Source organism: Xenopus tropicalis, chromosome 1, assembly GCF_000004195.4.
Source record: "Xenopus tropicalis strain Nigerian chromosome 1, UCB_Xtro_10.0, whole genome shotgun sequence".
Taxonomy (NCBI): domain Eukaryota; kingdom Metazoa; phylum Chordata; class Amphibia; order Anura; family Pipidae; genus Xenopus; species Xenopus tropicalis.
The window spans coordinates 84,380,401-84,396,992 of record NC_030677.2 but is presented as its reverse complement, the minus strand read 5'-3'; the positions used below and the strand labels follow the sequence as shown (position 1 = coordinate 84,396,992).

The following is a 16,592-nucleotide window of genomic DNA, read 5'->3' as shown; positions in this document are numbered from 1 at the left end:
TCCCAGTTAGTGCTAGATATCTATCCAAGTCTAGCTCGCCCAATACATGACACTTTTAGTTACAATGGTAGCAGGGCCGCTGCTGGCCAAATGGGTGCCCTAAGCAGAAATTTACTTTTGTGCCCCCTCCCCCAAATATTACAGAAGTGCCCCCAATAGAAAGTGCCCCCATACACAGTGCCCCAATTGCCCCCATAAACAGTGCCCCCAATTGCCTCATACACCGTACCCCCATAGACAGTAGCCCCCACACACAGTGCCCCCAATTGCCCCCATAGAAAGTACCCCCAACAGACCAAGTCATCGTTGGTGGCTCCTTCTCTCTTATGCCGCGGCAACAGGCACTTCTATAAGGTTGCGCCTCGTCGCTGACGTGTGACGTCATACGCACGGGCGCAACCTTATAAAGAGCCTGTTGCCGCGGCATAAGAGAGAAGGAGCTGCTGACGATGACTTGGTATGTTGGTGCGCAGACTGAATACTCTGCCTAGGGAGCGGCGGTACTGGGTGCCCCCCTAGGAGTTGGTGCCCTATGCAGAGTGCGTACTCTGCGTATAGGGAGCGGTAGTACTGAATGGTAGAATGAATTATTTGCTATGTGAATAGCATAATATAGTAATAAAAACTATACCATAAAAATCATGCCAGAATCCCTTTAAGTACAATAATGTTCTTTATTAATAATATATTCCATGTCACTTGTAGTATATTTATATTTTGGGGCTGGAATAGATCCAACTTACACTCAACTGTTACGATTAAAAGACAGTCTAAATATATACATATTCACAGTACCTTTATTTCGACATGCAGCCAGCGAAATAAATTAGACAGAGTTTCAGTAGGATACATTGGTTGTTCAGAACAGTGGCTACAGCTCGTGGTACCCCAGCCATGAAGCAACAAACATCCCTTTAGTGTAATTATGAAAAGAAATTGCCTCTATGCTAGGCTGCCTCTGAATCTTTCTAATTTGGGGTATTGATGCTCATAAGCTAATTTATGTGAAATCGCCAAGGAAATATTAATAATATTCACATACAGAATACTGAGTAGATGTAAGTCACAGACCCTCTAAGCAAATACTGCTTCTTTAATTATAGAATTAGGAAGGCATCCCTGATTATACCAGCAGTGGGAATACACTTCTGCATGCAACTGTTGCCTTAACGCTTTATGTGTCAATGGCTTGGTTCTAAGACTTCAGTTAATTGTCAATTAACTCAAATATAGCCTCTTTCAACTTTGCAGAACATTCTGAACATCATAACTAGAGGCAGGCTTGGACTGGGATTCAAAAAATGCCCTGGCATTTCTAGGAGACAGAGGTCCAAACTGCAGCCCACCAGTCCACTATGTATATACCAGCCCACTCTCTATGGCATCTTACAATAGCCCCACTGGCATTTTTCAGAATCGACAGATTGCTAGTCCAGGCCTGCCTAGAGGTGTAAATACTTTTTAAATATATACAAACCAATATATGGAAAGCAATAAATGGTTGATAGAATAAGAAAACCTACACATGCACGTCTTTTAGATGTGGCATAATCATTGCAGACTCGGACTTAGATACTATGGATCTTGGATCTGCTCATTGATGGAGACAAGTCATCCAGGTGTGTAGAACACCATTTACGACACCAGTCTTCTGCAGTGGTCTCTATAATGCCATAATAAATATAACACAAAGGGTTATTTATCATGTCCCTTCTGTCCAGTTACCTTTTGTCCTACAGCTATATTTATAAAGATATCCATTTTTACACCAGTCCAAATTTTGATTATGATGTTATTTGACATGAATATTCTCTTTGGGAATTTAAATATTATCTTTGGGAATTTAAAAATGTGTAAAGTATGTTGGCACTTTGGGCCCATTTTGTGTACATTTTAAAAACTGAATTGAAAGAAGTTTACAGTCAGGATCACATTTATAACATTAACATTTCCTCTTATATGTTATTATTGCAATTTTTTAGTTTGTGCTTTAGTAAATTCCTGATTTATTGATCAAAATATATTGCTATTCAATTAATGAAGCTTGTAGATTGTTGGATAAACAAGTGTCAAGAATTGGAGATTCCGATTAGCCCAAATTTCAGCCTCATAAATATTTTGGGCGATGCCTATGAAATTCGACAGTGGAATACAGATGGTTTGCCTCGAGATCACATTTCAACAGAGAATGGCATTCTAGTTACACGAGGAAGACGCTGGCCCTTAATGATTGACCCACAAGATCAGGTAAAATACAAAATAAATTGTCTCCAGATAAATAATTATTTTATTCAGGCAGGTGGGATATGCAATTAGTTTTCTTGCAATATCTAACATCTAAGGTGTTTTTGTATTTTACTGCCCTCCGGTAGACAACATGTCTGGACCAAAAGCCCCTCTGTCACCATTTCTATTACTGTTGAATAAAAAACACCCCAAAAAGGAGCCAGTGTTGGTGTTGGTTTATTATTCTGCTTTTTGATCCTCAAGAAACTGGATACAGATATGTTTAAAGAGGCCCCCACAACCAACATGTCCAAATTAAATAACTTAGAATTGATTATATAATACAGGATTAAGGGACATGCCATATTAGATGCCCTATCTCTTCAAAATGGACAAGTTTAGGTTCTGGTACTAATATCGATTATAAAGCGTGGTGCTTGCAATTAAAACTTCACTTTTATTAACACCTATGCAAACACCTATAATCTTATAACAGTACACCAACACTGCAAATTCACATGCTGCAAGGACAATAACCTTAAAAACAATTAAAACCCTAAAGGGGAACCATTAAGTTGTGGACCCAGTAGAAACTATAAGAACAGTTACCACACGTCATTATGTCACTCCTATCAGGTTATCCTGGCTATGCAATTGTAGGAAGGGGTGTTACAAATAGGCAGGCAAAATCTGTCAGTGACTCCTAGCATGATTGCTGCAAAAATGTACAACAAAAATAACTATTTGTAAAACTTTTAGTAGAATTTTTTGTATATAGTAGTTGTAGTTCCCCTGTAACTAAATTTCTAAAGAGTTATGCAGACCCAAAAGTTGTTCCTGATGCTCAAGTTTAATCTTTATCTCTCTCTAGTGAAACTGTTTGGATTGTTTTTGTATATGATGTCAGTAAATATAAGTATTATAAGTACTAATTGTGCACTTAATCCCTAAAAACCCACAGTTTACTAATTAAAGAAAATATTTTGCATTTATTTAAGACTAAGATTTAGATGGCAGTTAATTCCTGCAATATTTATACCCCAGGCAAATCGATGGATAAGAAATAAAGAAAATAAGAACGGGTTGAAAGTCATCAAGCTTACTGATGCTGGTTTTCTTAGAACTCTTGAAAATGCAATAAGGCTTGGTTTGCCTGTCTTGCTTGAAGAGGTTTGTAAATTTAAGTTTCTTATTCCAGTCTTGCATTATATGAAATGTATTTCTTTCTTTAAATGAAATAGTCATTATGGCACTATCACTTTACATTATAGCATAAATATATAATTCAAATTAAACATTTAAAGCTCTGTAAAATACTTAATTGGTACTGTATTACAGCATAAAAATATCAGACTGTGAAGACTTCTGTTAAATAAAGCTTAAAAAAGAGATGTAAATCCCATAACATATACATTACAAGGTAGCATACTGGGTCAATTGAAGTTATGTACTTTTGTTTCTAATATACAGTTGGGTGTCCAGTGCCTCACATTTACCTTTTTTAAAATTTCAATTTCATTTTATTTAAAGTGGTATCTCTTTCTCTGGTGAGAGCATGCTACTTATTGCATTAATTTTATGGTGACATACTTGTTAGAGATGTTCTATGACATAAGTGGTATTAGAATGTAAAATATGACATTAAACTCATCCTAACTTAGGTAGGATGGTTATCAACAAGTTCAGTTAATTAATGCTTATACAACTGTTATGAATGATTGTACCCTAGTGGCCTCATATCATAGTAGTTTTCCATTATTCTGGGCCTCCATATATTGCTAGACTACAACTCCCAGCCTTTACATGGGTTACATACCAACATCTTGGACTCATTTGTGTTCAGAATTTTCCCATGAAAATGCTGGGGTTGTGCCTTCTTGTGAGCATACATTAAAATAATTGCAGTATATGGACAATAACCACATTACAGTCAATCACTCTGACCATGTATGAACCAAACTTTTTAATTATAGCTGAAGGAGACATTAGATCCTGCTCTGGAGCCAATCCTTTCGAAGCAGACTTTTACATCAGGTGGGAGGACACTGATTCGCCTTGGAGACTCTGACATTGACTATGATAAGAATTTTAGGTTCTACATGACAACCAAAATGCCAAATCCACATTATCTTCCTGAGGTAAGCCAAAATACGTTCATTAATATGACGTATTAAAGAGCAATGGTATTTTGGTTCTTCTCTAATGTTTTTTTTTGGAGTTTGTATGATAATAAGATTTATACATAACTGAAGTTTGCAACTCTTCAAAACATCATTTGTATTGAGATTTGAATGTACATAATAGAAGAAAAACATCTAAAGAAATTTTGTTTGGAAAGAATACAATTTTTTTGGGGAATTTTTAGGTTGAAGGCAACAAATCAATCTGTAGCTCTTGCCACCTTTGTCTTAGGGCAAAGGTATACAAGGGCATTACATTTGTCCATAACCACTTGCATACAAAGTATGTAGTGTACAATAATGCAAAATAGTATTACAAAAGTAAAAAAGAAGGGCACAATTTCTATATAACGTATAAGTAAAAAGCAATATATTTAAAGGCTTTATCCTGAGGGTGAAGGCAGTTTCCCAGGGTATGTCCATAAATTGGGATGCTTTTCGTGTACATAAAATGTTAAACTTGCCAAAACAAACAAAGCACCATTATTAATCAGGGGACCTCTGCTATGGCTGGTATTGTAGCAGTCCTCCACTTTGTGGCAACTCCAGGTCTCTTGCTTGTAGTTCACCATGTGTTAAAGGGAATCATGAAATATCATAAACCTCCTTAAAGAGGCTTTTAGCCCCCAAGACTTATGAAAGGTGTTTTGTAACCCCAGCTGGAATAAGGCGTTTTTGAGTATTGAGATCAATTTTGAATACGGTAGACTCAAATTTAGCTTCTCTTTCATTCATCGCAAACTGATGAAATAGATTTAGTTGATTCAAGTATTGTTTTTGGGAGCACAATATAGGGACATGGGTTCCCAAATGTGTATCAGTTGTTAGTATTATTGCTCCAAATACATTTATGAAAGGCCTTCTGTATATCGAATAATGTTTTAGAGGGAACCAAAATGGGGAGGGTTTCAAATAGGTAGTTTCTGTAGAATATTCATTTTAAGTATTATTATACACCCAAACCATGAGAGGGAGAAATTTGACCACTTATGTAGAGATAATTTGATTTGATGAATACAATTTGATGAAAGTTTTGCTTAAACAGATTATGTGGAAAGGCTTTTTTCATCTGCATTTTAGATCATTTATGCAATCCCAGATTTAGAAGAAAGTTCTTGCTTTCTCCCAGATCCTACAGAGTTTATTGCTTGCCAGCTTTATTAAATATGAGACTGAAAGGGAATCCCCACCTTCCAGGAATATTATTTTCCCCTAGAATTGACTGGTCTTCTCTTCATTTTGATTAATGTTGTATGAGAAAGATCTATGAACACAGACACTTTTACATTATGATATAGAATGTCTATTACAGTTGGCAGCTTTTTGCCAAGACAACTTCCTTGGCTTCAAAATAATGAAAGCTTACAACCACATCTCTAGGTAGATAGCTTTGCTTTGGATAGCTTTGGATAGCTGTAGCAATAGACTTGGCAAAAGTTCTGTGCAGACTGTCAAGCTGTTTATAGACAGTATTTGTGCTGTAACTGGTGCAGCTTGCAATTTGTCTTATTTATTTATCTTGCGCAATTCTTTACATACAGAGGCACATCTCCCCATATAGGAACACTAAAGGTCTACTGAACAGTTTATGCATAGATATATTAAAGTATGTGATATGTACGGACCCCAAATGAAAATAGTGCATATGGATTTTTCTTGCCTGCCAAAACAGTTTCTGCAAAAAGAGCCCCATGACTGTGTATTATGTGTCGTAAGACCCCCTCGGTAACTTTACCGAAACCCCCAGGAAACCATATAATTTTGGAAAGTAAATATTCTAACAAATCCAACATGGGTAAAGACACCTTTCTATACAAGAGTAACAATTTAGATTTCCTAAAGTTAGTGGTTTTTGTGACTTTTCTGAAAATAGCCTAAAATTGTTACAATTTGACACAGAATATTCAAGAATTTCTTACATAAAATGCACAGCACCCTAAATATGAATACCAGAGGTCTACTGAACAGTGCCCAAATACATAGATTTACCAAACATAGTTACATAGTTACATAGGGTTGAAACCCTTCCAAGTAAACCCAGCACACACAACCTATACTTACCAATCTATATATTCACAAACATAAACTATATAAACAAACATTAATACTAACTGTAGATATTAGTATCACAAAAGCCGTGGATACATTGCTTATCCAAGAACTCAGCCAGACCCCTCTTAAAAGAATTAACAGAATCTGCCATTACCACATCACTAGGAAGGGCATTCCACAACCTCACTGCCCTCACCGTGAAAAACCACCTACGCTGCTTTAAATGGAAGCTCCGTTTCCCTAATCTAAAGGGGTGGCCTCTGGTGCGTTGATCATTTTTATGGAAAAAAAACACCGCCTACTCTACAGAGTAATCATGTCCCCCCGCAAGCACCTCTTTTCCAGAGAAAACAACCCCAATCTCGACAGTCTAACCTCATGGCTTCCATCCCCTTTAACAGTTTAGTTGCACGTCTCTGCACTTTCTCCAGCTCATTAATATCCTTCCTAAGGACTGGATCACAAAACTGCACTGCATACTCAAGGTCAGGCCTTGCCAGGGACAGAGGGGAAGAGGCAAAATAATGTTTTCATCCCTTGAGTCAATGCCCTTTTTTATACAAGACAGCATTTTATTTGCTTTAGTAGCCACCGAATGACATTGCCAGGAATTAGACAACTTGTTATCTACAAAAAAATCCAGATCCTTCTCCATTAAGGATACCCCCAACAAACTACCATTTAGTAGATAGCTCACATCTATATTATTTCTACCAAAGTGCATAACTGTGCACTTGTCCCCATTGAACCTCATTTTCCAGTTTGCTGCCCAGTTTTCCAATTTTGTCAAATTGCTCTGCAAAGTGACAGCATCCTACATGGAACTTATAGTTTTGCACAATTTAGTGTCGTCAGCAAAAATAGAAAACATACTTTCTATGCCCTCCTCCAGGTCATTAATAAACAAGTTAAAAAGCAAAGGACCAAGGACTGACCCCTGCAGTACTCCACTAACAACACTGGTCCATTTAGAAAATGTTCCATTTACCACCACTCTTTGTAATCTAACCTACAGCCAGTTCTCTATCCAATTACAAATATTATGTTCTAGGCCAATATTCCTCAATTTTATCATTAATCTTCTGTGAGGTACTGTATCAAATGCTTTAGCAAAGTCTAAGTAGATGAAATACCAACGTATGTGAAATGTATGGATAATTATTGCATATGAATTTTCTCGTTTGCTAAGTCTGCAAATACGACCCCCGTTGCATTGTATGTGTTGTAAGACCCCCTCACTGTATAGCGACCCCATAAAAACATATTTTTGGAAAGTACACATTCTGATGAATCCAACATGAATAAAGACTCCTTTTTACACCAAAGTACCAATCTGCAAAGCTTTCCTAAAGTTATCGGTTTTTATGACATTTCTGAAAATCACCTAAAAATGTTGCAAGCTGATGCATTTATCTTACACAATTTATTACATACAAAGGCAAATCACCCCAAATATGAATGCCAAAGGTCTCCTGAACAGTTTTATGCCTAATATGCATAGATATACCAAAGTATGCAGTATGTCCGCCAAATAAAATGAAAATAGTGCATATGGATTTTCTTGCCTGCCAATTCAGCTTTTGCAAACAGAGCCCCCTGATAGCATACTATGTGCCATAAGACCCCCTAACTTTACACAGACCTCCAGAAACTATATATTTTTGAAAAGTACATATTTGGATGAATTCAAAATAGGTAAAGATGTCTTTCTACACCAAAGTACCAAACAGCAAAGCTATGCTAAAAACCAGATTAGGAAAAATAATGCAGGGATAAAACCACAAAAATAAGTCAAACGACAGCATAATTAATGGTCACATCCACTAGGCATGCCGCTTGAGGAGAAAAACAAAAGACAAAAGGGTAAAAAGAATAAGTAAAGTAAAAAAAAAAAAAAAAAGTGTTTGTGATTGTTTGTGTATATATGTGTGTACACATCTAAAAGTTGTGTGTGTAATTGTAAAATAAACCTCTATCTGCCCAAGAATGTATGGTTTACATGCTTGGCAGATGGAGCCTTTTTCTGCCAGCACATACGGCGTACATGCTTGGAGGTTAAAGGGTTAAAGCAGCCCTTCTTAGTGATAGCTTATTGATAATCTAATGGCCTTTCACATTTACAAAACACATAAGGGTCAGTTTCTTGAGAAGCCATTTAACCTGCCTATATGCTTTTGATGTGAATGAGTAAACTGAAATACCTAGAGGAAACCTGCAGAGGAAAAAAAAACTCCTTGCACGAAGGGTCCAGGATACTCTGCACCCCAATGTAGTAAGACAGCAGCAGTGATAACCATTGAACTACTGTGCAACCAATTTTGCACAGTTGATTTATCAGTAAATGCTTGAACTTATTTTACATGACTGGACAATAAATTAAACTGGCCTTTGCCTTAATAAATATATGATACCATGCAAATCAAAATTTTGTTAAGAATAAAGAAAATGGATTTAAAAGCTCATAAATGACTTAGGGGTGGGTATTATAAGCAATGTATCAGTGTTTGCAGATGGCACAAAACTCTGCAGACCAGTCAATTATATCCAGGATGTGGCATCCTTGCAGCAGGATCTTGACCAACTGGCAATCTGGATGGCTAAGTGGCAGATGAGATTTAATGTGGATAAATGTAAGGTCATGCACCTGGGATGTAAAAATATGCAAGCCACTTATACCCTTAATGGGACTGCACTAGGAGAAGGACCTTGGAGTCATTGTAGATAATAAACTTGGCTGTAGCAAGCAATGCCAGGCAGCAGCTGCAAGGGCAAACAAGGTTTTGAGCTGTATTAAAAGGGGTATAGATTCACGGGAGGAGGGTGGTATTCTTCCCCTTTACAGAGCGCTGGTAAGGCCCCATCTAGAATATGCTGTTCAATTTTTGTCTTCAGTGCTCAAACGGGACATTATTCAGTTAGAGAGGGTCCAAAGAAGGGCAACTAAGCTGGTAAAGGGTATGGAAAGTCTCAGTTATGAAGAAAGACTCGCCAAGTTGGGTCTGTTTACACTGGAGAAGAGGCGCTTAAGAGGTGACATGATAACAATGTATAAATATATAAGAGGGATCATATAATAACCTCTCTAATGCTTTATTTACCAGTAGGTCCTTCCAATGGACACGAGGGCACCCACTCCGTTTAGAAGAAGGGAGGTTCCATTTAATTATCCGGAAAGGTTTTTTTACTGTGAAGTTGTAGAATTCCATCCCTGAAACAGTCGTACTGGCTGATAAATTATATAGCTTTAAGAAGGGGCTGGATGGATTCTTAGCAAGTGAGGGAATACAGGGTTATGGGAGTTAGCTCTTAGTACAAGTTGATCCAGGGACTGGTCCGATTGGCATTGTTTAAGGAGACCCACTGAACTGGCAAAATAGTAGGGTTATATTCTTAAAGTGGCCTTTTTATAATGTTCTCCCTAATGGCAAATGAAAAGATGTGAATCTTGTAAGAGGTAACTGAAATCAGGGGCATTTAGAGTATGGCATACTTAGGGGCACATTTACTAAAAATTCATTTTTTTTCGGGCCTTGAAAGTTGTATAAACTCAACATGGTATAAATTTGCATTAAACTCGATCATTGCTGTATTTATAAAATGTCACAATAATGCTCGAATTGTTTGTACAAAAACATTGAGTTTACATTTGAAAAGTATTGTTAGAACTCGAAAAAATCTGAGTTTAAATAAACCTTCGTTTTCATGGATCGTCTTTATTTTTCATAAACAGGAATTGCTCCAGCAGCCATTTTAGGAGCATTGGTGCTCATTCTTGGAAAACAATAATGTGTTTAAGTTTCACTTGAAACTGGGTGAACATGAAAATAATGAGGGCATTTAGTTCCCCTTGAAGCTGGGTGAAACTGAAAACATTGTCTGTCACTGACTATACTATTCCTCTTCTATTTTAAGCCTCCATAGGACTCAATGGTACTTGACAGATCAAACCTGTTTTTTCTTTACAAAAAAAAGAAAACTAAACATTAATAAATCACGAATTATGGGAGTTATTTAAAAAAAAACTCAAAGTTTTCGGGGAACAATAACGAAAAAATTGAGTTCTGGTGAAAAACCCATTCATAAATCTCGAAATTATCTAAAAGTAAGAAAAAATCTGACTTTATCTCAAAATTGCTTAGTAAACGTGCCCCTTAAAGTGACATAATAATATAATTCCCTGTCATTAGGTATGGTACCATTCGATTGGAATGTAATTTTGGAATGTAATTTTAATATTTAACAAGGCATTGCTGTCTCAACTTATTATTCCAAAGGACTGAAAGTTTAACATCTGTATTTTAAGGTTTGAAAATATGTGATGTATTTCTGCTTTGTTTTCATATAGAGATCACAATTCACACTACAATTTTAATGTTACTTACCTTTTCTTAACCTTTCTTCCTTTATCATCTAGGTGTGCATTAAAGTTACCATCATTAATTTTACTGTGACCAGATCAGGCCTGGAGGATCAGCTACTCAGGTGAAATAATATTTTGTCTTCTAAAAGATAAAAGGTCAAAAACGTGTTTTCCTTTTTATCCTTGTGCTTCCACAGTATCAAATACACACAAATAGCATTAGTAAAGTAATCCACCTTTATTGTTTTTTTCATTCTGTGCAGCTGCAGCTACTGACAGATTTGCAATCAAACACAATTGGCTGGGACTGTACTTGTGCAGTGAAAATGTCCACTGTGCAAATATACAAAACAATAAAAAAATAAAGAAAAAAAACAACATATTTTTCAATTATTCAATTTTCCCTCTTCCCAGTCATATTATTGTTATGTTATAAAGAGTAACATATGATACACACATGCTCACATATTTAACCCCTAAGATATTCTATTCTCAAAGAAGCATGTGGAGTATGAAAAAGTTCTTTGCCTAAACAAGTACAGGTATGGGACCTGTTATACAGAATGTCTGGGACCTGGGGGTTTCCAATCTTTCTGCAGTTTGGATCATTGTACCTTAAGTCTACTAAAAAAATAGTTTAAACATGAATTAAACCCAGTAGGATTGATTGGCTTAATTATATCTTAGCTGGGATCAAGTACAAGGTACTGTTTTATTATTACAAAGAAACAAGGAAATCATTTTTAAAGATGTTAATTATTTCATTAAAATGGATTCTATGAGAGATGGCCTTCCGAATAAATGGAATACATTCGGGTGCAGGCACAAGACACAAGACTTTGCATTTTCTTGCGTTTTTAGGCGTATATCGGCTACATGTGCCTGCACCCGAGCATATTCCATTCATTCGGGTGCAAGCACAGGTAGGAGCGCATGGCATGTATTTTCGGCGAACGTTTTTCGGCTTACCGAAAATATACGCCAACGCATGGTGTGGCATTAGCCTTAAGGGAAATTAAAGTTTACTGTGGTCTAGGTCAGGGATCCCCAGCCTTTTATACTTGTGAGCCACATTCAATTGTATACATTGCTATAATTTAGATACACCTCTTTTTATTTATACAATATTGGGTTCTGGTTCTGGCTCCTGTAGTCTACTGAGGCTGGGAAAAATACATGTCCCCAAGCTCATACCACAAATATCATTATTTTTTAGTAGATGATTCAAAAGAAGGCCAATGGTTTCTGTCTGTCAGAATTATTGGTTGAGATAAAGAGGTCAGGCCTTAGCTTTAGTAAGCTATTTGGAATTATCACACGATTTTGTAGTGTAGCATTTCATATGATGTCTGTAGCATGTATAAGCAGTTTTCAGATTTACAGATATTTCTATAATTGCCAGCATCTGATTCATTATCTTGATTTAGTGTTATGAAAAAATATGTGACATGCTGTATTAACTGTATTATGTTCTGCAACATCTTTATATTTGGATCAGATTGGTATGCTTCTCCTTATGAAGCAAGAAAAGCCTAGCTGGGTTTATAGGACAAAAGGGTCACTTTGTGTAAATGTAATTACTGCAGTCTGACAACAGGCAATCAGAAGGCTTTATTAAAGTTTATTTGTGTTATCAGTGCAGGAAAAGAGCATGCCGCAAATAATAATTGTTTTACCGTTTATCTGTCCTTTTTTAAAAAAGGCAGTAATAGTGACGTTTTAAAATCATTATTTCTTTTGTATTATTATTTGTAAAAATACTAACAATCCAACAAATATACTTTTTACTTTCAAGTGATGTTGTAAGAATTGAAAGACCAGATTTAGAGGAGCAAAGAAACCAGCTTATTATAAGAATAAACTCTGATAAGAATCAGCTGAAAGCTATAGAGGACAGAATTCTAAAGTTACTGTTTACATCAGAAGGAAATATTCTGGACAATGAAGACCTTATCAACACATTGCAGGAATCAAAGGTATGCTGCTGATCTACCCTTTATTTATCAAGGCCAGTGAAGGGACTATAATGCTGCTGCCATAGCCTGGAGATTATTTCTAGATCTTTTTAAAGGGTAAAATATCTTGGATGAGAAGTGCAGCTCATATGGGGGAATGTAATATAGGTCACTAATAATTATTAGCAACTGTTCACATTGTGAACAATGTTGCTTTTGCGCGAATGCAGTATACATTTTATGAACCCTTTGCTACTCATGTGGCAGTAGGATAGAGACTGCAGGTTGTTTAGCTTGTTCCAGTGCATAGTATCCCCCATGTGTAATAAAAGGCCTAAATTTGTCAAGTAGCAGTAACCCATAGCAACCAATAAGATGTTTTCTTTTAAACAGGTGACCAGTAAATTCTACCTGCTGATTGATTGCTATGGGTTACTTAGGGCCTTTTAATACTTAACCCCCATATGTAATAATAATAATTCACTAAAGTTCGTTAAAACAAGCTCTATTTATAGCATGCGTTAAAAATTTTATCGCTTCTTATTTTTTCGACTTAACTCACGATTCACTAAAAAGACAGGCGTCATAATTAAGACGCGATGTTCTTTGCATTATTTAACTCGCGTTGAGCGTTTTTCTTGCATTAATTTCCACCGTGTGTGTTATTTCCCACTGCGCGCAATATATTTCGCCGCGTGCTATAATAGCGCACGATTTTATGCACGTAAACATTAATTTCAGAAAACTACTTTTCTGAAAACTGGAGGATGCATCATTCTAGGGCCAACACATACTTGAAAAAATCCCACTGCAAAGTCCATGTTGTGTTGCCAAAAGCTCACGGACCAAAATTTTCTTTAAGTACCGCCTACCCCAAATAGGTGTTAATTTTCGCAAAAAAGCATGCGATAATCGTTATCGCCCTTTAGTGACTCGGCCCTAATATATCTTAATGAAAAAGTTATTTTTTCTCTAACAATTTTGCTATCTTCAAGCAAGTCTTGAACATTTTCAATTAAAATTCACATGCGAAACTATTCTTATTTGTGCACAGTTTTTTTTGTTTAGGACTTTTACGTAATAATTACGACTTATTACATTCCCTCCATAGAGTTCTGGCAGAACAACCACTATTTATGATAAATGAAAAGAATATCTGAAGCATATATTAATTTTATAATATGGTCTGGTGACTAAGACTTAGTTTTGAGTTTTGAACTAAAGTTTGCACAGTTTGTAAAATATTTAGTCAAAACAAAGAGGAACAAAGTCACAAAGGAATGATCTGCTGTTACTAAATATAGTAGGGAAATTTTTTCATACAGGAGAGGCCGCCCTTTTAGACTTGAGCAACTGAGATTTCACTTGAAGCAGTGTAAATGGCTTTTCACGGTGAGAGCAGTGAGATACTGTAATGTTCTGTTGGGTTATTGCCATTAAAAGGAACTTGAATAACTTCTTGGAGAGGCAACATATTTAGGGCTATAGTGATCTCAAGATCTACACAGTTTTGGATAATGTATGTATGTATGTATGCATGTATGTATGAATGTATGCATATATCTATATAGTGTATGTGTGAATTTATACAGTACAGTATCTATGCCTTGGGACCAGGGATCTTCTAAATACGGGATTTTTATGTAATTTGAATCCAATTAGGATCTACCTATACTTGAGGATAGATGAGATAGATTGTGTGTTTATATAGATTGGTGTTTTATATATATAAATATAAGGAAAAGAGTTTGTAATTCTAATATCTTTCTGTCACTTTCTGTTTTCTACCCTGGTGTTTAGCCTTTTAAAACAATTTAGCAGAAGCCAGCCTATTAACAGGGGTGTGACGGAGCATGCAAGGCTGACTTCTGCTACAGTGTTTAGAAAGAGAATCAATAGTGCATAAAGGGACAGAAAATACTGCTTTTGAATGTAATTACAATGCATTTTATACATTTTCAAACAACTATAAAAATTACCTTTTGCATTTTGCTGAAAAAAAATTTCAAGCAATATGTTACCAAAATATGTGATTCTAAAAAAGCTGGAGTCTTGGGTACATTGGTGCCCTATAACAAATATTATAATGGATATTTTTTACTTTTAGTGCAGTGTGCAAAGAGCAATTTCTGATAGTGATGAGAGAATTTTTTCACCAGGCATGGATTCGCTGTGAAATTCTGCATTCTGCAAATTTTTTCACAAAACGGCTGCAAAAATTTGGTGTGACAAAAATTGGTAGAGTAGAAAAAAGTTGTGGTTTTGTCAAAAGAAATTGTGGTGCATCAAATAAGTCGCAGTTGCGTCAAAAAAGTGGCGGTTGCATCAGAAAAAGTCATGCGGTAGCCACGTTTTGCAAATTTTTTGCTGTTTCACAAATTTTTCAGCAGTTTCGCAAATCTTTCAGAGAAGTGAAATGGGACAGATTCTCTCATCACTAATTCCTGACACTATTCACCATGTTGGTGCCCATAATAAAGTGATTTTTCCACATTTGCAGAATCTTTGCATCCATGCGCAGCATTGCATTGCACTGCCATTGCATCAAAATAAACACAGTTGCACGTGCACAGTTTGAGTAATCAAACGCAATTGTGTCCGGAGTGGAGATTGCACCATTTCGAACACTCAGTGTTAATAATTCCAGAGGAATCCCTGGAATTACTGCCAGTTTGAAGACTTCTTTAAAATGACATTTTAATTTACATTGTCAGGTTCTTGGGTTTAAGTCACTATATGTATTTATCAAAAAAAATGAAAGCCCAGGCACTTTGTACACTATAAATGTGCTTGTTGTGTTAATTCAATTTAAGCATCAACTATAGACCAATGGAAAATACTTGTGTCAGGACACCTCAACTTTGGACTGGACTATAAAACGTAATGTTTATTCATTTATAGATAAAATGAATATCTCCCATTAAAAACAAAGCCCCATATACTTTTGATGTGTTTTATATTGTATTAGCAACTTATTCACACCCTTGAGACCTTAGTTATGTCACTTTTAATAGAGTGCTGTGATTTACAATATCCCCTAAGGCAGGGATCCTCAACCTTTTATAACCAATAGCCACATTTAAATGGAAAAAGTGTTGGGGAGCAACACAAGCATGAAAAAGTATCCTGGGAGTGCCAAGGAGAGCTAGAATTGGCCATTTGATAGCCCTTATGTGGACTGGCAGCCTACAGAATGCAACCAAAACTTGCCTCCTAGCAAGAAACATGTTGCTCCCAAGCTACTGGTTGGGGATTACTGCCCTAAGGAGTCAAGTGGTTTAGTGAATAATGCAACATTGACGCCTTGGCACACTGGAAGGGGTATTTATTCATTTTGTTTTCGTATTGGTTTAACAATTTTTTTCATTTGTTCTTTTTATAATCATATGTTTTAATAAATGCAGAGGCATCCACACTTTTTTACAAAGTGATATTAGTGATAGTAGAAATTAATGCAAAAATCACACAAATACGAATTCAAAAAATCTGCCCCTTCGGAATATCTGGTGTTGTCAGATTAAATTCACTCTGTCCTCAGTTTATAATTGTTTATTAGTTTCTTAGTTTCTCAACTAAAAGAGCAGATATTAAAATGACATAATGTGATAGATTTATATGTAGGTGTATACTGTATATATATATAGAGAGATTTATTTTTTTTACTTTAAATAGCCTACTGGGGTACAAACTCTATTACTTTAAGCGACCAAATTAATCTATCTAATAGCTCCTCCATTATTATGTATATGTAGTGGGAAAATGTTTTCAGTTTGTGTCTATATGATTATTCCTGTCACAAGCTGCCTGTTTTTTGGAGAA

At 36.0% G+C, this 16,592-nt stretch overlaps 1 protein-coding gene across 3 annotated transcripts in view; it reads left to right on the top strand.

The window, feature by feature from the left end:
- dnah6 (dynein, axonemal, heavy chain 6) overlaps positions 1 to 16,592 on the top strand; it is a 158,292-nt gene that overhangs the window by 111,502 nt on the left and 30,198 nt on the right. For all 3 annotated transcript variants that reach the window (XM_031903411.1, XM_031903410.1, XM_031903413.1), the window contains 5 exons: positions 2,044 to 2,247; positions 3,271 to 3,396; positions 4,200 to 4,364; positions 10,873 to 10,940; positions 12,614 to 12,794. In XM_031903411.1, coding sequence (XP_031759271.1) covers positions 2,044 to 2,247; positions 3,271 to 3,396; positions 4,200 to 4,364; positions 10,873 to 10,940; positions 12,614 to 12,794 — 744 coding nt within the window. The remainder of the gene's footprint in view (positions 1 to 2,043; positions 2,248 to 3,270; positions 3,397 to 4,199; positions 4,365 to 10,872; positions 10,941 to 12,613; positions 12,795 to 16,592) is intronic.